Consider the following 24,806-nt stretch of genomic DNA (forward strand, 5'->3'; position numbering starts at 1 on the left):
GTGGATGGATGAAAAATGTTTGCAATTTCGATTGAGGAATTCCTCATGGCACAAAATGATCCGACCAATCCAGTGCAAGTTTCAACCTTTTTTCTGTGACCTTTGCTTCAAACCATGCAGATTTGCAGTGGGATTGAACAGCCATCTGGGTGGTCATGGAGGGAAGGTCGGAAATGCTACTGACGATGAGGAAGCACAAGGAGACAGTAATCATCTGTGAAGATGGAACAATCACATGTATGTATGTGTATGGATATATATATATGTGTGGGTGTGTGTGTGTGTGTGTGTGTATATATATATATATATATATATATATATATATATATATATAGAGAGAGAGAGAGAGAGAGAGAGAGAGAGGGAGACAGAAAGAGAGAGATACATATAAGCACGTACGTTGTATATTGGCGAGAACATTGCCAATAGATTGGTGCTCTGAACAAAAATACCTTGTGTTATTTATTCAAGCCCGAGTTTGAGTCTCACAATCAATTCCTTGTCGTTCAACCCGCCCCCCACCCCCAACACCCCACCCCACCCCACCCCACCATAACTGTAGTGTCTGTAATGAAAGAGTGTGTGTGTGGTGTGTGTGTGTGTTTGTGGAGAATCTGATGAATTGTAAAGACAAGAAATTAATTGGTGTGGAAGAGTTAAAAATGAAAAAAGCGATAAACGGTAAACACCATCATCATCATCATCATCATCATCATCACTGCCATCGCCGCTTTCATCACTCCACCTGATCGTTATCACCATCATCAACACTCCACCTGTTCATCATCATCATCATCATCATCATCATCGCAAACAACAAAAATAACATCAACAACAAGAGAAAAGAATGTGAAAAAGGTTTGGTTAGCAGCATTTTGGTGGTGGTGTTGGCGGCGGTGGTGTTATTGGAAATGGTGGTGGTGGCGAAGGGGGGGGGGGTGTTAGTGTGTTGGTGGAGATGTCGGCAGCGGTGTGTGTGTGTGTGTGTGTGTGTGTGTGGTATGTTGGCAATGGTAATTGCATTGGAGGTTAATGTGTTGGAAGGAATGGTATGTTGGAGGTGATGGTCGTGGTGAGTTGGAAGTGTTAGTGGTGGTGTTTGGGGATGAGGGTGATGGTGGAAGTTCCATGCTCAATCGTGTTTCCATGGGTTTGTGCAGTGAGTGCAAAGGGCGATGGTGGTGGTGGTTGGTGGTTGTGTCAAGACAGGAGCGGGGTGGAGGCATGACGCTGTGGGCATTGTGATGATAGCAGAATGGAGCGCAGTGGCATTGGGCAGGCGGATAAAATGGGGGTGAAATACATACGTAACACCGTACCGTCATGGGACTTCCTGGGGGCATCCCTGGCATCTGAGGAGCTAATATCACATTGGTCAGTATGCCATGCTCATCGACGATCTGCTGTACCATATGACCAGGAGCCACTTGCATAGGCATGGGTAACGGTGGACCACTATTGGAGACCATCCGTACTGTGGCAGGACCTGAAAGTATAACAACAAAACATTAGTAAACAAATTTGAACATTTGGACAATTAAACAAACCCCTTTTTTACGGCTCCCACAAGGGATTCAGTTGAACACTTTATACATAACCCTTTACTCCAGTGTGACCTGACCCTTGCCTTCACCATCAGCTGGTATTGAACCCAGCTCCTATCACTGGCTGAGGGTGACTCTTGACCTTAGTGGTAGCTGAAATTTTTTTCCTTTTTATTTGCTGAATTTGGAATAAGGGGCAGTGCTCATGACCTTTACAGGCTCCAAGAGACTGGTGATGATCCCTTATTTTGTGCCAAGGTCAATGAATTTGATGCCTTAAATGTTCAACAACCCTTGTTAAAATGTTGCCCTTTAAATTAAATCATTGACTGAATTGTCATCAACATCATCATCAACAACATAATGTTTCAGTGGCTTATGGTTATAATCCATGGATTATCAAAGATCCAGATGTTAGATAAACCAAAGATTAATTCAAAGTTAGACTCTGGTCTTAAATAATCCATGAATTATCCCAGAAACAGCATCCCAAGTCAAAAGTAATTCAAATCTGACTGAAACCCTATGTTAGATAATCTAAGGATTATCTCAAAGGACCCAATTATCATTTTAGACTCTTAAGTTAGATAATCCATGAATTATGACACTTTTTTGTTACGTAATTCCAGGATCATTTAAATCCACAGATATCAGGTTGTGATGTCACAATAGTCTCAGAATCATCTTAGAAGCTTTAGATTAAAATTTCTTGTTCAAAACATCAAATTAATTAAAAGAAAAAAAAATTTCAATTAATTTTATTAAATCATTTAGTAATTATTTGAAAATTAATTGAGGCCCATAGAGACTGTCTATAGCCGTTCTTGAAGTTAGGGTCAGAAAAGGGACAGACACTAAGATCTCAGAAGACCAACCATGACTGTCATTAGCTAATTAACTTGGAGAAAGTGATTCTAGATAATTTGTTAATTATTTTTTTATTTTTGACAATAATGGTGGTGGTGGTGTGGGGGGATTTCATATTCAACCAATATGTTAGTATTTTTTTTTTAAATGTTGTTGTTGTTGTAGCTGTTAGCATTATGATGTTGCTGAAGACTGAGTCTTTGAAGATGATTTTGAGCGCCGTCTTGGCAATGATGTCTGTTAGTTCCTTGATCCAAGAAGTTCTTTAAAATGGAGATAATGTCAAGTGTGGGAGTAAAGACAGGGATTTGTCTCTGATAGGATATGAAGAAGAGTAAGTGAGAAGTGCCAACCGTTAAACCGAAGGATTTAATGCAATATATTAGAAACTTTAATAAGAAAGAAATAGGAAAGTGAAAGGACAGGCTGTTCAAAAAGTCTCTCCGCAGTAAGTATTTTATTGCAAAATAAATATCTACAAGATGGTAAAAGACTACAAAAGAATATATTAGACTTTACAAGACTTGTAAAAACTTTATAAGAGGTGCTGAAGGTGTCGTCCTTCATTTTTCAATAAATAAGTTGACTCTTCTACACATACATTATTTACATTTGACGGATATTTGTCCTCATCTTGTTTGGTGTTAACACAACGTTTCGGCTGATATACCCTCCAGCCTTCTTCAGGTGTCTTGGGGGAAATTTTGAACCTATAAGAATAATAATAATGACATCGAAGAATACCTTAGGAATGAGAACCCACGTTCGAAATTTCCCCAAGACACCTGATGAAGGCTGGAGGGTATATCAGCTGAAACATTGTGTTAACAACAAACAAGATGAGGACAAATATCTGTCAAATGTAAATAATGTACATAATTCCTCATCTCTTACATATAGAACTGTATCTTCTATACGTGTTTTGGAATATATCTTGGAGAGTCAGGATGAAAAAATTCACTGCGGAGAGACATTTTGAACACCCTGTAGAAACGTTATGAATTGAAAATGAGTCACACACACACACACAGAGTATAGTTAGGCACTGTCCTCCCACACTCGCAGACAAAATACATCCCCACTCAATAAACAGCTGCCAACACATAGACATACACACGTCTTGTCTGTAGCTGTGTCTGTATTTTGGTTTCCTATTTATTCAAGAATTGTCATTTGTCTAACAACAGTGGAACTTGGTTAAAGATTGTCTTGTACTAATTTCTGGCTACAGAACTAACTACAAGCTTTAAATATAGTGTGTGTGTGTGCTTATTTATGTATAGTAATTCATTTGTTTTATGTACATTTTTTCATGCTAGCATGGGTCAGATGAGTATTTGTTAAGATGCTATTTTATAGCTGGATGCCCTTCCTGTTGGGAATCCTCAGCTTTTTCTCAAGTAGTGCTAATGAGAACATACACACATGTAACAACACTACCCTGTGTATGTGTATGTATACACACACATGCACACAGAGTAAGACGGATAATTTGGTAAAATGACAAAGTACCACCAGACCAATCTGAAAATCAGGAGCTCAGGATATTCCACCGAAGAAAATTCCTGAACACTGCAAATCAGAACTGTTAAAATATATACAACTGACCAACAATGACTGACCACTAACCCTCAAACATTGCCAGAAATAACTACAGCCATTCTATGTCCAAAAATGTCGTCTTGATGAAATAATATAACTATTGGACTAAATAGGAAATGTCCATGGGGTGAAGTACCAAGAATTTGTTTCGTCCAAAATTAATTCTTTGGCCAATTTATTGCTTTTTTATCCATATTGTTTAGAAATGACCAGGCATCATCCCGTAACTTCAGTATTGCGATAATATGATTGTATATTTTTAGAATGGCATTGTAGGTTAGGTGTGAGAGGTTGGATCTGGTCAATTTTAAACTTAAAACAGGTAGAATACTTTGGTTGGATAAGGCTGGTTTGAAGGTTAAAGGATTAATGATCAAGTTAATAATCTGGTAACAGAGAGGACATCTTATTACTTGTCTATTTAAGGGTGAATTTATGACATAAGAGAACACCTTATGACTGGTCATCTAAGGGTGAATTTATGGGGCCTGTATTGTAATGAAGTACTCAATACATGTAACTGGATTTATTTAATTTCCGTTTCTTTCATTATGCTGAGATTCCCCAATATAACCACTGAGAGTCTCCTATTATTTGAAAATGCACGAACTATTTGCACTCACCTCGACCTGCCTCCCTGTCCCTCCCCCCGCCTCTTTAATAGGGCCTGCACACAGGACCTCAGTTCAGTTCCATTGTGCATCACCCCATAAAACAAATTTATGCATTACAAAACTGGCGCAGGGATACAAAGTCGCTGCAGATGCAGCAAAATAAACCCAGCTGCATCAAACAAAACAGCAACAACAAAAATGCAACAAAGAAAAAGGAAAAGCCGACAGCAACCTCTGTGTGTGGGTGTGTGTGAGTATGTGTGTGTATGAGTGTACGTATGTGTGTGTTGTGTGTGCGCAGCATTTATTGTAACAGGTGACAGCGGAGGTGCAATAATTTTGATGTGAAAATGCGCAGTAAATTGCAACCAGCTAGTTGCAAAGAGATATTTATCTCCACATGACAGTTAAAAACACTCGGAGCACAGAAAGCACTGATAGCAAACAAGTCCAAAAACATCAGGTCGTCAACTCGAAACAATAACATACACCAACCACCCACCCACCCTGCCCACTCTATCACCCGGCACCCCACCCTCATCCCTGTAAATTCAGTTGATTAACCCTGTGACATTTATGACACGTCACAATATTAGTAATAAAGGTATATATATATATACTCTTTACTCTTTTACTTGTTTCAGTCATTCGACTGCGGCCATGCTGGAGCACCGCCTTTAGTCGAGCAAATCGACCCCGGGACTTATTCCTTTTAAAGCCCAGTACTTATTCTATCGGTCTCTTTTGCCGAACCACTAAGTTACGGGGACGTAAACAAACCAGCATCGGTTGTCAAGCGATGTTGGGGGGTGGGACAAACACAGACACACAAACATACACACACACACATACATACATATACATATATACGACAGGCTTCTTTCAGTTTCCGTTTACCAAATCCACTCATAAGGCTTTGGTCAGCCCGAGGCTATAGCAGAAGACACTCGTCCAAGGTGCCACGCACTGTGACTGAACCCGGAACCATGTGGTTGGTAAGCAAGCTACTTACCACACAGCCACTCCATGTGTGTGTGTGTAGTATGTGTGTGCATATAGGTAATGTATTTTTGTGTATTATATGTAAATGTGTGTGTAGAGATAATATATGAAGATGTGTGTGTAAGTTGTAAGCATAGCTGTGTGGTTAAAAGGTTTGTTTCACAACCACAAGGTTCAAGGTTTGATCCCATTGAATGATAGCTTGACCAAGAGTCTCCCATTGTAGCTTTGAGTTTAACTGACACCTTGCAAGTGGAATGTGGGAGATGGAAATTGCAGGGAAGCCTGCCTTGGGTGTATTATTTCACAAGGCAGTTAGATATGAATCGAGGAAAATTTGACTGCTATTTCTAGGAAGTTGAGTAACCACATAGAGACTCGTTAATTTGATGGAGGCAGTTTTAGTGGTGAGGTGCTGAGTGCTAGATGATGACAAGGAAACAGTATGGTGCTGTGATACCCATCCAATCCATACCTATTTCTTTACTACCCACAAGAGGCTAAACACAGAGAGGACAAACAAACGGATTAAGCCGATTATATTGACCCCAGTGCGTAACTGGTACTTATTTAATTGACCCCGAATGGATGAAAGGCAAAGTCGACCTTGGTGGAATTTGAACTCAGAATGTAGCGCCAGACGAAATACTGCTAAGCATTTCGCCCGGCGTGCTAATGATTCTGCCAGTTCGCCACCTAAATGACCCATTCAATCCATACCATCGTGTGTGTGTGTGTGACAGAAATGTAGGAATGTAAATGGGTGACCATATGCTATAATTCCAACATAGGAGACATGGAGGTAAAAAGATGACAATGGTGATGATGATGATACCAATGGTGATGGTGGTGATGGTGATAAGATAGGAGTCCCCTTACTGCTTACTGGTATCACATTTGCTATTTCATAGAAGACACACACACACACACACATTGTGTTCTTGAGCAAAACACTCGACTTCACATTGTTCCAGTCCACTCAGCTTGCAAAAATGAGTCACCCTGAGAGGGACTGTCGTCCCATCCAGGTGGAGAGTATATATGCCATGGAAACAGGGTAACTGACTCCATGAGTTTATATGATACGGGGGAAGGAGCTTTACTTTTCTTTTATAGAAACACACGACAAACACGAAAGCGAAAAAAAAAAGAAGCTTTGTAAAGAGAAAAAAAAAGACAAAGAAGTAAATAAAATAGCGCCCCCCTTTTTATTTTTTGAAAATGGTAATTGCAAAAAAAAAAACATGGATGTTTAAGGGAATTAACTAAGCTAAAGGCACCACCCTGTCTCACACCCCAAAGGAGTACATTGAAAGAAGCAGGGTATCAACATCAACGTGCCTCACACCCCCAGGGGGAATATATTGAACGAAGCAAGCCTTGGGTTTATAAACAGAGTTCTCCAGGTCTGGTTATTTACAGAATCACAACATACAGAGGTGACATTCTACAGTAAACCCTCACCATATCGCAGTTCACCTATCGCAGTTTATTATTTAAGCTTACGTCAGATTCCTCTGTGGTGTCGTTTTGCATTTACAACAAAATAAATATATACAAATAATAAAAAAACAATAGCAAAAATATACAGTACAGTATTGTTTTTACTTTGTGGATATTCACTTCGCGGGGGTTTTTGGAATGTAACACTCACAATAGACAAAGGATTACTATCTTCATCGACACATGTTGTTTAGAGCTGAGAGGGAGTGCTAGACTCCCTTGTTCAAAAATATAAGGACACAGATCGTGTTGTATAGCCAGCTGGAGACGATGTCCCCTGGGGCTAAATTACAGCAACATTCGTCCTAAACCAGGACTGCCAAGTTATGTTGGCAAACAATCTTTACTACAAAGTACTGTTGCTGAATATCTTTCGTTGTGAGATTTGCAAATAGTAGTTTTCTAATTTATAGATCTCTGACTTAGTTGTCACTTTGAAAACTATATATTTCGAACAGGAATTTAGCAGTGCCACCTTGAGCCGAACAATTATTCTGTGCTGATGAAGGGAAATAACCTGGAAATCGCAATACACAGATATTGTTTTGAGCTGAGTGGGGGTGCTAGATTCCCTTGTTCAAAATATAAGGACACAGATCATGTCATATAGCCAACTGGAGACGATGTCTCTTGGGGCCAAATTACAGCAACATTCGTCCTAAACCAGGACTGCCATGTTATGTTGGCAAACAAACTTTAGTCTATTAGCTTGTCACAAGAATTTCCGCTACTCTCCAGACTACCTCCCTATTAGGCCCCTAGCTCTGTAAGGGACTTCTTTGTTTAGAAAAGGAAGATGACCCTTGTCCGGAGGGTGAGGGGTTAAATTTGGAAGTTGTTGCTGCTGCTGTCACCAAGTGTCACCTGAATTTGATCCCCGACCACTGACGTTATATAATGAGCACGCAATGGTAAGTGTAAGAAGAGATGTGACCATTAAGATTTCCCCTTCCAAATTAAAACAAGACTAATTAGAAACAGGACATTTTGTGAGGAATCAAATTCTTGGCAGAAATGGTAAGCAAGTGTTGTTATATCTTTTTATGTGGGGTTCTTGGAGACTTTATGTCTTTGCATTATGGCTTCGTTAACCCTGCCTTGAAGAATTTTTAGGCAAATAAATCAAACTCACCAACATTGGCTCTCAAGTAATTGCAGGACACGAACATTGACACGCACACACACACACACAAGGGGCTTCTTCCAGTTTCCGGGTTGGCATGAAGCATTACTTAGAAGACACTTGCTGAAGGTACCACGCAGTGGAACCGCACCTGGAACCGTGGAGATGGGAAGCAAGCTTCTTATCACACGTCCATGCCTACACACACACACACACACACACACACACATGCACATACAGAGAAAGAAAGTACATGTATATATAAACACAATCATCATCATCATTGTCATCATCATCTTCATCATTTAGGTCTGCTTTTCATGCTGGCATGGGTTGGATGGGTTGTCACAGTTTGAATCATAGAATCAATTCATATTTGAGGGTTATTATTCACAATCATTAATCCCTATTATCATAAATACAGTGAAGGTTATGATCTGCTGATGAGATCAGAATAACACCGAAACATGTTCAGAGTTGTCTCCCATACTTTCCAGACGAAAATGTAAATAATTATAGTCATTGATCAATTATTCTTATTCTATTACATTTTCATTTTTAATTAGTGTATTTATTATTCTTCCTGCATTAACATAATTGGCTAATAAAATATAGCAATTATGTGGTTAGCTATGGCTACCACAGCATTAGCTGTCAAACTACTTCACTTGTAGACAAATGGTGTGTGTGTGTTTGTGTGGTTATATTCTTTTACTTGTTTCAGTCATTAGATTGTGGCCATTCTGGGGCACGGCTTCAAGAGTTTTAGTTGAATGGATCGATTCCAATACATATTCTTTTAAGGCCGGTACTTATTCCATTGGGCTTTTTTTTTTTTTTTACCAAACTGCCAAGTTACAGGGTGATGAATACACGAACATTGGTTTCCAAGTGGTGTTAAGGGACATGGACACACGCACACACACACACACACACAGGGTGGGCTTCTTTCAGTTTCCATCTGCCAAATCCACTCACAAGGCTTTTGGTTGATCTGACACTATAGTAGCAAGACACTTGTCCTAGGTGTCACACAATGGGACTGAACCTGGAACCATGTGCACGTGTGTCCCCATCCGTTCTAAAGACACTGCACCTACCCCAGAGAAGTCATCTTATACAAGCTAAGGAGGGGGTGTTTCTGTTGCCATTTGATGTGCTACAAATGGCAGTCAACTTCCCCTCAAAATAAGAACAACAGCATAATTATGTGCCCCTGACTGAGAAAGGAAAGTGATTGGATGGTCATGATTGGAACGTCTGTGATCATAAACCTGCAGGATCAGAGGTGATCTGGGACTCAACAACAACAACAAATAATCTCACAAAAACAAAAAATCCTAACCATGTGGTAAGAAGCTTGCTTCCCAACCACATGGTTCTGGGTTCAGTCCCACTGCATGGCACCTTGGGCAAGTGTCTTTCACTAAAGCCCCAGGCTGAACAAAGCCTTGAGAGTGGATTTGGTAGATGGAAATTGAAAGAAGCCTGTTGTGTGTGTCTTTGTGTCCATCTGTCCCCACCCCCACCCCAATGTTTAACAACTGGTGTTAGCCTGTTTACATCCCCATAACTTAGCAGTTCAGTAAAAGAGACTGATAGAATAAGTACCAGGGGCTTCAAAAAATAAAGAAGTCCTGGGGGTCATTTCGTTCAACTACAACTTATTCAAGGCAGTGCCCCAGCATGGCGACAGTCTAATGATTATAACAAGCAAAAGATAAAAAAAAAAACTACAAAATTGTAGAGAAACTGTACATATCTAATACACAACACATTCCCCCCATTACTCTCAAAGGGATGTAAGAAAGAAACGAACAAAAGCAAGGAGGAGGGCAGTACAAGGGGGGTGAGTGTAGGGGGTATTCCCTTTTGTGTTCCTGGAGGCAAGACGATCCTCTGGTATTGGACACAGAATCAACTAAGACAATATACAGCAGGGAGGACATTTCAGGTTTACTAGGGTTAAGACAACCTCTCGAAGGCGGCAAGCTGGCAGAAAAGTTAGCATGTCGGGCGAAATGCTTAGCAGTATTTCGTCTGTCTTTATGCTCTGAGTTCAAATTCCACTGAGATCGACTGTGCCTTTCATCCTTTTGGAGTCAACAAATTAAGTACCAGTTGCATACTGGGGTGAATCTAATCGACTGCCCTCCCCCACTCCTCCCTTTTCTCTTATCAAAGAATCTTCTTCCAGCATTTGCCACCTTGCCTTGGCTGAGCCTAAAGGCCCTCCCTGTTTGTATTCGTTTTGTTTGTTAGGTTTGTTGTACCAACTTTGACCCTCTGCAAATCCCCAATTTTTTTATTTTGGGTAACAGGAGTAACTGCCTTCAAAATCTTATCTTGTCATCAATTGCTTGAAATAAGGAGTAGACAGACGGACAGCCGACAACTGATGAAGGCTCGGGTTTTTTATGTTACTGGTCTTGTTTTTCATTTGTTTCTCTCATTGTTTTACATACCCAACATTATTTTCATATTTCATGTTTGTTTATGTTTTGTGGCGGCCTGTACCCATATATATATCATCATCATCATCATCATCATCATTTAGCGTCCGTTTTCCATGCTAGCATGGGTTGGACGGTTCTACTGGGGTCTGTGAAGCCAGAAGGCTTCATCAGGCCCAGTCAAATCTGGCAGTGTTTCTACGGCTGGATGCCCTTCCTAACGCCAACCACTCCGTGAGTGTAGTGGGTGCTTTTTACGTGCCACCCGCACTGGTGCCAGACAGAGCTGGCAAACGGCCACGAACGGATGGTGCTTTTTATGTGCCACCGGCACGAGGGCCAGGCGAGGCTGGCAACGGACACGAAACGGGGCGGTGCTGGCAACGGTCGCGAAACGGAAAGTTCTCTTACATGCCACCGGCACTGGTAACACATCTGCAATTTCCATTGATCGATTTCCATTGATCGATTTCGATTATATATATATATATATATATATATATATATATATATAGGGGGAGAGTTCACGAAAAAAACAAAAGACGAAGACAGGTGGTGTACAAAACAAATAGATGGATTAGTATAACACTCAGGAAATTGAAAAAGTCCTTTACGTTTCGAGCCTAAGCTCTTCTACAGAAAGGGACACAGAAAAGAAACAAGGAGAGAAGAAAATGTGTGTAGTGGCTAACAATCTATCATATAAGTGTATATATATATTATATATATATATTATATATATATATATATATACTTATGCATGTACATGCGTCTATACATATACATATATATATATATATATATATATATATATATAGAGAGGAGAGAGAGAGAGTCAACATAGCTGTCAGAGATAACAAATGGAAAAAAAATTAAAATGACATTCCATTGAACTGTGGCATCACAACCACCACAGCACAGCACCATCATCATCATCATCATGAATACAAATAACCGTTCTCTCTCACACACACACCCCGCCCTGTTCCATCTCCTAATATCAACATCTTTGTTTAACCTGTAATATGATAAACACAGACACACACACACACACACTGTTATTCCATCACATCCATTAATGTAGGTCAGTATAGTGCAGATTATGACTAATAGATCACAGTCACCCAAATACAAGAAAACAAATTCAGATACACACACACACATCTGTTGTTGCTGTTGTTGTTGTTTTCATTGCTCAACGCCAGGTCAGTCCTGATCCAGCAGAATTCATGATCAAATCCGTTCCACCCATGACCATATTGTCTTTCTGTATATCGCAAAACATTACAGCCCGATGTCTCACCCCTTTTAAAGCCAGACAGCATTTGACATGAAAGGAGACAGCTAATTAAGAGGTATGCTATTCTCTGGTGGCAGCAGTAGTAGTTGTAGTAGTAGTAGCAGCAGCAATACCAAGATAGGCTTAGTAGATATTGGGTAAGTAGCTGGACCAGGTTAATCATAAACAAGCCGAGTGAAACCCTATTGAGGTATTTCAGAAGTAATCCTTATATTCTACCCTCAATTCACCCTGTTTCTGAATCATTTGGGAAAGTTGAGATGTGATGGACAGCATCCTGTCCCCACCAAAGTGCCGACAAGTTGATTACATTGACCCCCAGTGTTTTACTGGTACTTAATTTATCAACCCCCACCCCGTACTGCTGCCCAGCATTTACCCTGGCATGCTAACAATTCTGTCAGCTTGACACCAAAATAACAGCACAACAGTAATCTTTTCTACTAAATACACGAGGCCTCTAATTTTGGGGGTGTCCTAGGGACTAGTCAATGACATCAACCCCACTGCTTGACTGGCCCTTATTTCATCGACCCAGGAAGGATGGGAGACAAAGTCAACCTCGGTGGAATTTGAACTCAGAATGTCGGTGACACGTAAAGAGCACAAACCGATCGTGGCCATTTGCCAGCCTCCCCTGGCCCCTGTGCCGGTGACACGTAAAAAGCACCAAATACACTCTGCCGAGTGGTTGGTGTCAGGAAGGGCATCCAGCTGTAGAAACCATGCCCCATCAGACTGGGGCCTGGCACAGCTTCCTGGCTTCCCAGATCTTGGTCGAACCGTCCAACCCATGCTAGCATGGAAAACAGACGTTAAACGATGAGGATGATGATGAACAAAAAGACAGAGGAAATGCTGTGAAGCATTTTTGCCTGGGATGCTGAAGGTTCTGCCAGCTCACCATGATGATGATGATGATGATAGTAGTAGTGGTGGTGGTGGTAGTAGTAGCAGCAGCAGCAGTATAATTTCTATCATAGGCACAATGCCAGCAACTTGGAGAGGATGGTGGGGTTAGTTAATTAAATTGACCCCAGTAAACTGACTGGTACTCTATTTATTATCCCTGGAGAGATGAATGAAAGGTACAGCTGACTTCAGTGGGATTTGAACTCAGAACATTAAGATCCGGAAGGAAGGCTGCCAAGCATTTCGTCTGGCACTGTAACAAGTGTGATAACTTGTTACCTTAACAACAACATCATCAACAATAGTAGTAGTAGTAGTAGTAGTAGCAGCAGCAGTAGTAGTATTACAAGGTTTAACTTACGGGTAGGAGGATATTGAAAAGACATGAATAATAAATGGAAAGATGTGAAAATAATAAAAAGATGTGAACAAATACAAACAGATGTTGAAATGAATAAAACAGATGAGAAAATGATGAATAGATGTGAAAAATCTATAAACAGATGTGAAAATAATATATAGATGTGGAGATAAATGAAGTTGATGAGAAAATAAAATTAATAGATGTTGAAATGACAAAAAAAAGAAAATAATAAAGATGTGGAAACAGACAGACACAAACAAACAAACAGATGTGATATTTCAGATAAATAACTTATTTATGTTTTTCCCCCCCCTCAACAAAAAACTATCAGTTGAGGGATTTCATTCCATGAATAAATAAATAATTTTTACATTACATAAGGGGCAGCACACACACACACACACACACGCATTAATGTGTGTGTATGTGTGTGTGTGTGTATCAGTGATATTAAGAAGAAGAATAATCAATGTAAACCACAATTGTTTACACACAGAGCAACACACACACACACATCACAACATACAAACACACACACACACACATCACAACATACAAACACACACATCACAACATACAAACACACACATCACAACATACAAACACACACATCACAACATACAAACACACACACACACACATCACAACATACAAACACACACATCACAACATACAAACACACACACACAGAGTAATATTACAAAAGCATGTCCCCTCCCACCAAAGGCCTGAAAGGAAACTTGATTTGCTAGAAATAACAGCGAAATGTCCCATAAATTGGATTTTGCTAGAAATAACAGCTAAATGCCTCATAAATTTGATTTTGCTAGAAATAACAGCTAAATGTCCCATAAATTGGATTTTGCTAGAAATAACAGCTAAATGCCCCATAAATTTGATTTTGCTAGAAATAACAGCTAAATGTCCCATAAATTTGATTTTGCTAGAAATAACAGCTAAATGCCCCATAAATTTGATTTTGCTAGAAATAACAGCTAAATGTCCCATAAATTGGATTTTGCTAGAAATAACAGCTAAATGCCCCATAAATTTGATTTTGCTAGAAATAACAGCTAAATGTCCCATAAATTGGATTTTGCTAGAAATAACAGCTAAATGCCCCATAAATTTGATTTTGCTAGAAATAACAGCTAAATGTCCCATAAATTGGATTTTGCTAGAAATAACAGCTAAATGTCCCATAAATTGGATTTTGCTAGAAATAACAGCTAAATGCCCCATAAATTTGATTTTGCTAGAAATAACAACTAAATGTCCCATAAATTGGATTTTGCTAGAAATAACAGCTAAATGTCCCATAAATTGGATTTTGCTAGAAATAACAGCTAAATGTCCCGTAAATTTGATTTTGCAAGAAATAACAGCTAAATGTCCCATAAATTTGATTTTGCTAGAAATAACAGCTAAATGCCCCATAAATTTGATTTTGCTACAAATAACAGCTAAATGCCCCATAAATTTGATTTTGCAAGAAATAACAGCTAAATGTCCCATAAATTTGATTTTGCTAGAAATAACAGCTAAATGTCTCATAAGTCACACACTACTGTTTTATAGAATGGAAGGACACCTCAGAAGAAGATAGGAAAATGGTGCTGGAGCATCTTTTATGGACAGGTCAATTGGATCCGAACAGACCTTGGGCTAAACAACAACCTCTATAGCCATGAACCCAAAGTAGTATACATTCTATAATGTAGTCCTAGATACACTGTCTTGCCTGGGGAAAAAGATTGGATGGTGACAACAGGAACATCATTGATCACACAAGGGCTGGATCAAGGGCTGACCTGGGGTTAAACAACCACTACACACACACACACACACACTAGATATAGGAAGAAACAAGGAAGTATATAAAATACCATGGCTAAAACACATATCTTGACTCGACAGTAGGGAGTTTATCGATCTTATGGTAATGATAGATGTACTGAGATTAAGTAGTAAATACAGGCGTAATTCCTCTGTAATAACTATGACAGCACTCAGCACTGGAAGAAGATGCTAGATATATAGTGCTCCCACTACTTGCAGTGATGCTCAGAGGAAAGATAAAGATGACTCAAGATGGGATTTGAACTTCAAGCATAAATGGATGTAAATACAACAAGGCACTCTGTCTGCCAGCCACCAGCAATCTCTTGGGACTCTATACACACATTTACCTATACATACATATATATATACGATGGGCTTCTTTCAGTTTCCGTTTACCAAATCCACTCATAAAGCTTTGGTTGGCCCAAAGCTATAGTAGAAGACACTTGCCCAAGATGCCACGCAGTGGGACTGAACCTGGAACCAAGTGGTTGGGAAGCAACCTTCTTACTACAATAAAACTATACACACACCACATCTCTCTCTCTCTCTCTCCATACACAAAACACTCTTTGAGGGGTGGGGCAGAGGATAGAGTAGGAAATAATCTGGTGTTAGTGGTGATGATGATGATGGTGGTGGTAATGATGATGATGAAAATGAAGGCTAATAACAACATCAACATCGCTGTTATCCCTGTTAGACATAGCAGCCAAATTCCCTTCAAATTACACAATACCCATATTTGAAAAAAGACACATTGGATTATGTGGTCTTGGGTTCCCCCGCACATGTGATGGTCATGGCTGGACTATCTAGATTCCTAAGTGTGGTTGATCAGTGTTGGCCTGGGGCTAAACACGAGCACCACCACTGTCATCATCACCAAAACAACAACAACAACAACAATGTGAGTGATCAGGCTTAATCTAGAGTTAAACAACAGCAACCTGCTCAGTCAGAGTTGACCCAGGGCTAAACAACAGTCCCCATTGTGTGTATGTGTATATGCATATATACATATGTGTATATATGTGTGTGTGTATTGGTCGGGATTGTCTGGTGATTTCTAAGACCAACGACCCAAAAAACAATAACAACAACAACCACTGCTCTAAGACTGTAGCAGCAGCAACAGTAGTAGCCGTAGTAGTAGTAGTAGCAATAGCTCGCAGGACAATTTAGATGAATAATCACCATGGAAACACGCAAGTAACTAAGCAACACAACTGCTGCTGTTGTTGCTGAAGATGTCAGTGCTGATGTAGTTGTTGGTGATGATGATGATGTTGTTTGGCTGTGGTGTGTGTATGTGTGTGTTTGTATGTGTAAGAGTTTGTATGCATATGTTAATGTGTTCATATACATATTTGTGTGTGTGTGTGTGTGTGTTTGTGTCCAAGTGTATCGGTATGTGTTTATATGCCTGTATGTGTACGTGTGTGAACATCACATACCAACGTATACAGGTTTGCAAGCATGTCACACACACACACACATATATATATACTCTCTTTTACTCTTTACTCTTTTACATATATATATATATATATATATATATATATATATATAGAGAGAGAGAGAGAAGAGAGAGAGAGAGAGAAGCAGAATAGGACAGCAGATGTGACAGTGTTATGTCACATCCTGGCAGCCAGTGTGTAACAACACTATGTCACACCCAGCGAATATGTGACATGCAGCAGATGTGGTGGGGAAAAGCATAATAAAAAAAATCATAGATTAGAGGGACACTCCCCCCCCCTCCACAACCCCCACCACCACACACCACCCCCACCTCAACCGTTACCATCAGGAAATATGAACACACTGGAAAACAAATTGATTGCATCTGTTATGCTGATAAGGTAGTCAGGGACAGACACTCCCCCAAAGCTCTCACCCCCTCCCCCCCGGCAGTGTCCACACCCTCGACATTCCTGCCTCTTCCCCAGCCTGATGTCCAGTCGGTTGGTCAGTGTTTGCAGGAATGTGATATAAGTGGGATTTCCAGAGAAAGGACAGAGTTAACATGTGTGTGTGTATGGATGTGTGTATATATGTGCCTGTATACGTGTATATAAGAATGTATGTATGGATATGTATGCATGGGTATATGTGTGTGTATGCGTGTTTATGCAAGTATGTGTGTTCTCTTGATAAGGTGTCTGTTTGTAGATGGTTGAAGCAATCACAGCATTGTCCATGACTAATGAATGACCAGTACCCACCCCTCAAAAATACCCAGGAATCAATACAGAGTACAACGAAAGAATTTACCATTTCTAGTGTGGCCACTGTTATCAATGGGGTACCATTCCATTCTGACATGTGGTACCTGCCTACAGCCAGAGGGACTGGGCCATTGAAACATCAGAAAGTCATAGAAAACTTGGGACATGGAGTGAATAACATAGCTACCATCACCACCACCACTGTACAGGAAGAAGGAATTCAATAGAGAGAGACAGGCAACTTATTTGTTCCTGGTTAAATTCATCTTAAGGCATGAACACACACACACAACAGGCTTCTTTCAGTTTCCGCCTACCAAATACACTCACAAGATTTTCATCAGCTCAAGGCTTTAGAAGACACCTGCCCAAGGTGCCATATGATGGGACTGAACCTGGAACCATGTGGTTGGGAAGCAGACTTCTTAACCACACGCCCTACATGATAACAGTGATACAAGCAATGTTTGTTTGTTTGTTTGTTTGCAATCTGGCACAAAAACATGTCTGAACTACATTGCTAAGAATCTAGTGTCGGTTGGCAACAGGAAGGACAAATACACATTAAAATCACGCTGACACCATGTGTGCATATGTGGGTATATGCTTATATGTTTCTTTCTCATAACTAGTCCTAATGTGACATCACTTAACAAATGGGCGTTTGTTTACATCCTCATAACTTAGTGGTTTGGCAAATAAAGATTGATAGAATACGCACTAGACTTTAAAAAACAAAAAAGAAGTAAATTATAAAATTACTATTTTTAAATCTCACATCGAGAGATATTCAGCAACAGTACTTTGGAGCAAAGATTGTTTGCCAACATAACATGGTAGTCCCGGTTTAGGACGAATGTTGCTGTAATTCCCTTGTTTGAAAATATAAGGACACAGACTATGTCGTATAGCCAGCTGGAGATGGATGTCTCCTGGGGCTAAATTACAGGAACATTCGTCCTAAACCAGGACTGTCATGTTATGTTGGCAAACGATCTTTAATCCCCAAAAGAGGTACCTTGGCTGATTTGATTGGCTCTGTGCCCCAGCATGGCCATCGTCTCTATGACTGAAAACCAGTAAAAGTGTAAATGAGTGTCCATTATTCAGACAACTAGCAAAGATGCTCCTGAAATTCGGAGCAGAAGAAGAAGAGTAAACCTCTAGAAATAATGATGACACACTACTTCTGTATTGAGTACTTTTTCTGACTGCTTAGGAAATGAAAAGCAGAGATAAAAACATGTTTGGGCATGTATGTACATACAAACATTTTATATTGACACACACACACACACACATATATATATATAAATTCATTTATTTATTCATACGCACACATATGGGTGTGTATTTGTGTGTGTGTTTGTGAGTGTGTGTATCTGCAAAAGATAAAATATACTGCCATCACCACCACTTCTGCAATCACCACTACCACCACCACCGCCGCCACTTCAATCACTAGTACTTCCCCCACCACTTGACTGAAACCGTTGTTGAAGTGACTTCCTATGTCTGGAGTGGTTGTTAAATCATCCACACTGCAACAACAACAACAACAACAACACGAAACAGGTGGGTTAACACAAGACTCTTCACGCTGGGTCAGAAACACAGGTTATCTGTTGGCCTGGTTGGGGTGGAGGGGTGGTGAGTGGGGTGGGGGTGAGAGCAGCGGTGGTGGAGTTGAAGTTGCTGGTGGGTGTAATAACTGACATTGATGATGATGATGGAGGTGATGGTATTTGTTGTTGATGGTGCAGGTGGAGGTTGTGTATGTACTGGAGGTGGTTGTGTAGGCAGTAGTGGTGGTCATGGTGTTGGTCACTGTGATTGGGAGAGTAGTAGTAAAGATGGTCATGTGAACAGTAGTAATGGTGATGGTGGGAGTGTGATACCATATTTGGTAAATAATAATAATAATAATAATAATCCTTTCTAATATAGGCACAAGGCCTGAAATTTGGGTGGGGGAAGGGCTAAGTCGATTACATAGACCTCAGTACTCAACTGGTACTTAATTTATCGACCCCGAAAGGATGAAAGATAAAATCGACTTTGGCAGAATTTGAACTCAGAACATAGCGAAGAGCGAAATACCGCTAAGCATTTCGTCCAGCGTGCTAACGATTCTGCCAGCTCGCCACCGTAATAATAATAATAATCATGACGATTTCTTATCTTAATTCAAGGCCAAACAATATAAGAGGGTGGGAAGAGGGTGTAATTGATTATATCCCCCATTACTTGACTGAACAACGAAAGAACAATGAAAGGTTAATTCAACTTGGATGGGGTTTGAACTCACATATTGGTGTTTCACTCCTGTTCAATCAATCCTTGTGATCAAAGCCATTCCAACCATGGCTGCCCCAATTTTTTATGACAATTTATCTGATGTGTCCCATTCTTATATAAATGTAGTTTCAGGGACAAATGTGGCTGCTATTTTTAGTGGGCCAGTACACCACATAGAGCAGTGATTCTCAACCAGGGTCCATACGGCCCCCGGGGAGGGGGTCACGTAAGATTTTGTTAAAATTCTATGTGCAATAAATGGCTTCTATTTCTACAGAACACAAAATATTTTAATCCTCTTTTTATTTTATACAGGGTGGGCCAAAAGTCATGCACCAAAACATTTGACATCCACCAAAACATTTGATTATCATCATCATCATTATTATTATTATTTTTGTTATTATTATCATCCTCCTAAAAGCGGCAAGCTGGCAGAATCGTTAGCAAACCAGTCGAAATGCTTAGCAGTATTTCGTCTGCCACTACATTCTGAATTCAAATTCCGCTGAGGTCGACTTTGCCTTTCATCCTTTTGGGGTCAATAAAATTAGTACCAGTTACACACTGGGGCCGATGTAATTGTCTTAATCCCTTCTCCCAAATCTGAAGCCTTGTGCTTCCAGTAGAAAGGATTATCATTTTCATTATTATTATTATCATTATTATTATTATTATCATTTTCATTATTATTATTATCATTATCATTATTATTATCATTATTATTATTATTATTATTATCATTATCATTATTATTATTATTATCATCATTATAATTTATTTATTAATTTTGTCCCTCATGTACCAGTACATGTGTATTCATCATTATTTTATTTATTTTATTCAATTTAAAAAAAACTGAAGCAGGTCTTTGACAATTCCTGAGTTTATTGACCTTATTTTGTGCGTGACTTTTGGCCCACCCTCTACATTTCCTAACCGATATTCAGTTATGAAGATAAGAGTAAGATATCTTTTTACATCCCTCAAATGGTTATGGAGGTGGTCCAGCAGAGAAAAATAGGAAGAGAATGGGTTCCAGAGGCAAAGAATGGTTGAGACACACAGACAGAGAAGCTACCTGATTGTTTTGAGCTAAACGTGTAATACAAACTACTTCCTTCTCACCAATGAATCACATGCCAAAGTGATACTAAAAGAGAACAAAGCCTGAACTGATTACAGGATAATAGTAGGAGGAAGAACAATGGTTTTACATTTTGACACAAGGCCAGCAATTCTGGTGGTGGTGGTGGTGGTGGGAAGGGGGTTAGTCGATAACATTAAGTCCAGTATTTCACTGATACTTCACCCATCATATCAACCCGGGAAGGACGAAAGGTAGAATCAACCTTGTGGGCAAGATGTGAACTCGGCACATAAACAGCTGGAAGAAATGCCAAAGCATTTTTCCTGTCACTCTGCTGATTCAGCCAGCGATTTTGAAGAGAGTGGAAGGGTCAGCTGATTACATCAAACCAGGAAGGATGAAAAGCTAATTTGAACTTGGTGGAATTTCAATGTAAAGAGCAATTCACTGTGAGAATGATTCTGCCAGCCTGCCACTTTAATAATAATAATAATGGTTTCAAAATTAGCCACAAGGGCAGCCATTTCGGGGGAGGTGATGAGTTGATTACATCAACACCAGTGTGTCACTCATACTTAATTTATTGACCCCAAAAGGATGACAAGCAATGTCAACCTTGGATGGAATTTGAACTTGGAACTAATAGTTAGAGAGTTCAGCTCAGAATTCTAAGTTTGTGGGTTCAATTCCTGAAGCAAGATGCTTCATTTCACAATGCCTTGCACCAGTCCATTTGGTTGTAAAACGGGTACCAGTTGAATGCTGGTACAGCTCCCTCGCTCTCCATCCTGTGGCCACATTTTTGCTGTTCCAATGGGTTAAAGGATGGAAGAGCCAGGAGGATGTCCAGGGCTGCTTATGATTACATAGGGACCTAAAACATTTTGTGAAATCAGGGCTCATGTTAGTAAGCCATACTAGTGATGTGATAACTGAAGCTACTACCTCTCTCCCTCCTAGCATTCTCAGAATCCCTGTGAAGCGGAATGGGTACTCCCTCTTCTCCTGACAAAAAGGGACCCAGGATGGTCCCATGCCTTTAGCATTCAGATTATTCTGTCAGATGCAATGCTTATTAACCCATGTTGTTTTGGTTTAATCATACATTATCTCAGAGCTTTGAGATTTTGATGTTGTAAATGTTAATTTTCAGAATGACATCACAGGGTTGTTTTTTAGGGGCCAGATCTGGGTCCAGTGACAGGAAATGGCCTGTTTAAATGCTAGAAAGTTAAAGCAGGTTTGTATCAGAAAAAACTAATCAACTTTACCTGACAGGTAGCAACAGCAAAGAAAGGCGAAGAGATAAAAGATCACAAAATCCATTCATAACAACAACAACAACAACAACATTATTTCTAAAGACATCATGATTTAGGATTGATCACAGATTGTGATTTCTTTTTTCTGCCAGGGTGAAACCTCCTCAGTCATATATCATTTTTGTGAATTTAAAGCTGTTTAACTAATACCACATTACATACAATGGGGTTGAACCCACCCTTATTTCTTAGTCATGGGTTTATGCTATCTTTAGTTGGAACTATTTATGTTTCTTTTGTGGTAATAGAATTGGAAATGTGCTCCAGCTGGGCCCAGCTAGCTTAGAAGCAATTTGCCTGATCCAGTGTTGTCTTTTTTTTCTATTTTTACTTTCAAGCAAGGGTGTGGTTTTGTCATTGTGTCCTTTTCTCTACAAAATAACAAAAACACTGACACACCCTTCATAATGTTGTCGTGGAGCTCTTTTTTGATGCAAACAAACCCCACACTTTGTTTTGCAGTTCTTCCTAAGATATTGTCCTCAGTGTTTTGGCTCATTGTGGCCAATATAAAACATCCATAATAAAGTTATTTATATCCAAGTCAGTCCTCAACCAACATACCAAAGATGTTTCCAACCATGACCAACCTGTCTTCTCTTTAGAGGTAGTGTATCTTGGACTGCATTACAGAACATGTCTTGTTTTCCACATGTTACTGTGTGACATGAAGGATAGTTACATGTTATTTCTAGCACGTCAAATGACCACATGGGGTTCCTTATTTGATTTTTTGTTTAATCCTAGGCCAGAGCTGATCCAGCCAAAAGATCTATCATCAGACACATCCTTTCTTGAGGAAATATATATTCTTTGTATATCAAGGACTACATGGTTGAACGTGTCCTTTCTTTTCTATAAAGACAGAGTGTGTTTTGAGGGAGTTTTGGCTACTATTGACATTCTTGCTATAACCTTCTTATTGTTAGGGTTGTGGTGGTGGTGATGATAGACAATTAATCTACATTTTCTACAGCTCCTAACAACTGATACAAGATGACCAATCACACCCAGTCACTTGTCAGCTCCTCAATTCATTCAACCCCAGAAAGACAAAACCCAGAGATGAAGCCAGTGGGATTTGAACTCAGGAAAGCAAACCGAAATACCTAAAACAACAGAAAACATTTTATCTGGTGTTCTACCAATCCTATGGCATGCCTGATAATAGATCCAACGACAAGCTGTGCCCCACACCTCTGTCATCACCCAACTGAGCACTATACTACATTCTCTGCCATACAGTAATGAATGGTATGGGATGCAGTATAACTGTCTGGATATGTCTGTCCACTGTCCAGTTTGTAAATTCTTGTGGTGGCCACAAGTGGGGACAGACAATTTGGACATGGTCACAATGTGACAACTGTTGTTTCCCTGCACTTAAACAATATTAGGGGGTCAAAGAGGAAGGGAATATTAATGTTGCAGTTGCGTTCATCTCTCTTTCCTATGTTTGTAGGGTTGAGTGTGAGATGTTCTTGAGGGGTGGATGGAGGTGTGTCTGGGTGTTTTTGAAGGGTGGTTTTTTTCATGCAGGAACAGGGACCGTTATTGTTCAAGCTTGTTGTGGCAATGAACTGTGCATTTTGTGTGTCCCGATGGCCTTTGTGCATTTGCTCTTTTTCCTTTGTCGTGTGGGTGAGGACCAATACAATTGTTGAGTGGGTGAGGACCAATACAATCTGATACAAAGTGTGTAGCACACCGTTCTGTGTACTTTATAATTTAATGTGGTTTACCATAGAAACAAAAACCACCTACTTAATCCTTACAGTTTCCACCTGCCCAGCTCGCCTCTCCAATACCTCATCTCTACTCCCCATACAATCTCAAAAATCCCACCCACCCACATCTACTCCCTTTGTACCTTCAGGGGCCATCCGGACACTTCATCACCATTATTTATCCCTTCATGGCTCCTACTGACCATTGTCCCCTTTCCCCCTACTAAATGTGACTCATGCAGTTCCTCTACATGAATCTGCCATTCCCTAATCCTTCTCTCATACTTTAACCCCCTCATCCCCAAATCTAAAGATGACCCCTTCCTTAGAATTCATATTCTTGGTATTAGGAAGAGCTTCCAGTCATAGAAACTATAGCAAAGCAGACACTGGAGAACAATGCAGTCCTTGAACCCATTAGGTTCTGTCACACCATCCAGTATGGAACATGGACATGAAATGACGATGATAGTGAAACCCCAGTTAGGACTGGTATAGTCCTTGATGGATTCCCATGTAAAAGTTGTACCTCATTACTAGGGTTTCTTTCAGTTAGGCCAAACGTGTAATCCATGACTGCTTTAACTCTTTAGCATTTAAACTGACCATGTCCGGCCCGAATACTCTACCAGTTTTGTGGTCGAACCAGTTAGATCTGGCTTCCCACAACTACTTATTCAATGTCCACATTTTCAAAATTATGAACCTACGAGATAATACACAAATTGATTTTTTTCAATGTGAATAAATAAGCCTTACATCTAAAAGAGTTATCTGAATGCTAAAGGGCCAAACATGCTTGGTGCATCCTTTAACTTTGTTTACTGTCTTCAGTGTGTGTTGTGGATGCTGAGGAGGTGTTGTGTTTAACCCCCAAAATATTGTGTTTTCTTTGAATGTGGGGGGTAAGGGTTGGGTCAGATTTGATGCTCTCTGCTGTTGTGGAGGCCCAGTTTCTGGATTACAGATATATGCCAGGTTAGAGTGCCTGTACAACAGAATTTAAGGAGTA

General features: G+C 39.9%; 1 protein-coding gene across 7 annotated transcripts in view; it reads right to left on the bottom strand.

Annotated features, from left to right (window-relative positions):
- The window catches only part of LOC115222094 (fibronectin type-III domain-containing protein 3A), a 349,812-nt gene that overhangs the window by 106,471 nt on the left and 218,535 nt on the right, over positions 1-24,806 (bottom strand). For 6 of the 7 annotated variants that reach the window (XM_036511332.1, XM_036511331.1, XM_029792195.2 and 3 more), the window contains one exon: positions 1,308-1,486. In XM_036511332.1, coding sequence (XP_036367225.1) covers positions 1,308-1,486 — 179 coding nt within the window. The remainder of the gene's footprint in view (positions 1-1,307; positions 1,487-24,806) is intronic. The other variant, XM_036511333.1, reaches the window with a different exon arrangement.

This window comes from Octopus sinensis, linkage group LG19 (genome assembly GCF_006345805.1).
Source record: "Octopus sinensis linkage group LG19, ASM634580v1, whole genome shotgun sequence".
Lineage (NCBI taxonomy): Eukaryota > Metazoa > Mollusca > Cephalopoda > Octopoda > Octopodidae > Octopus > Octopus sinensis.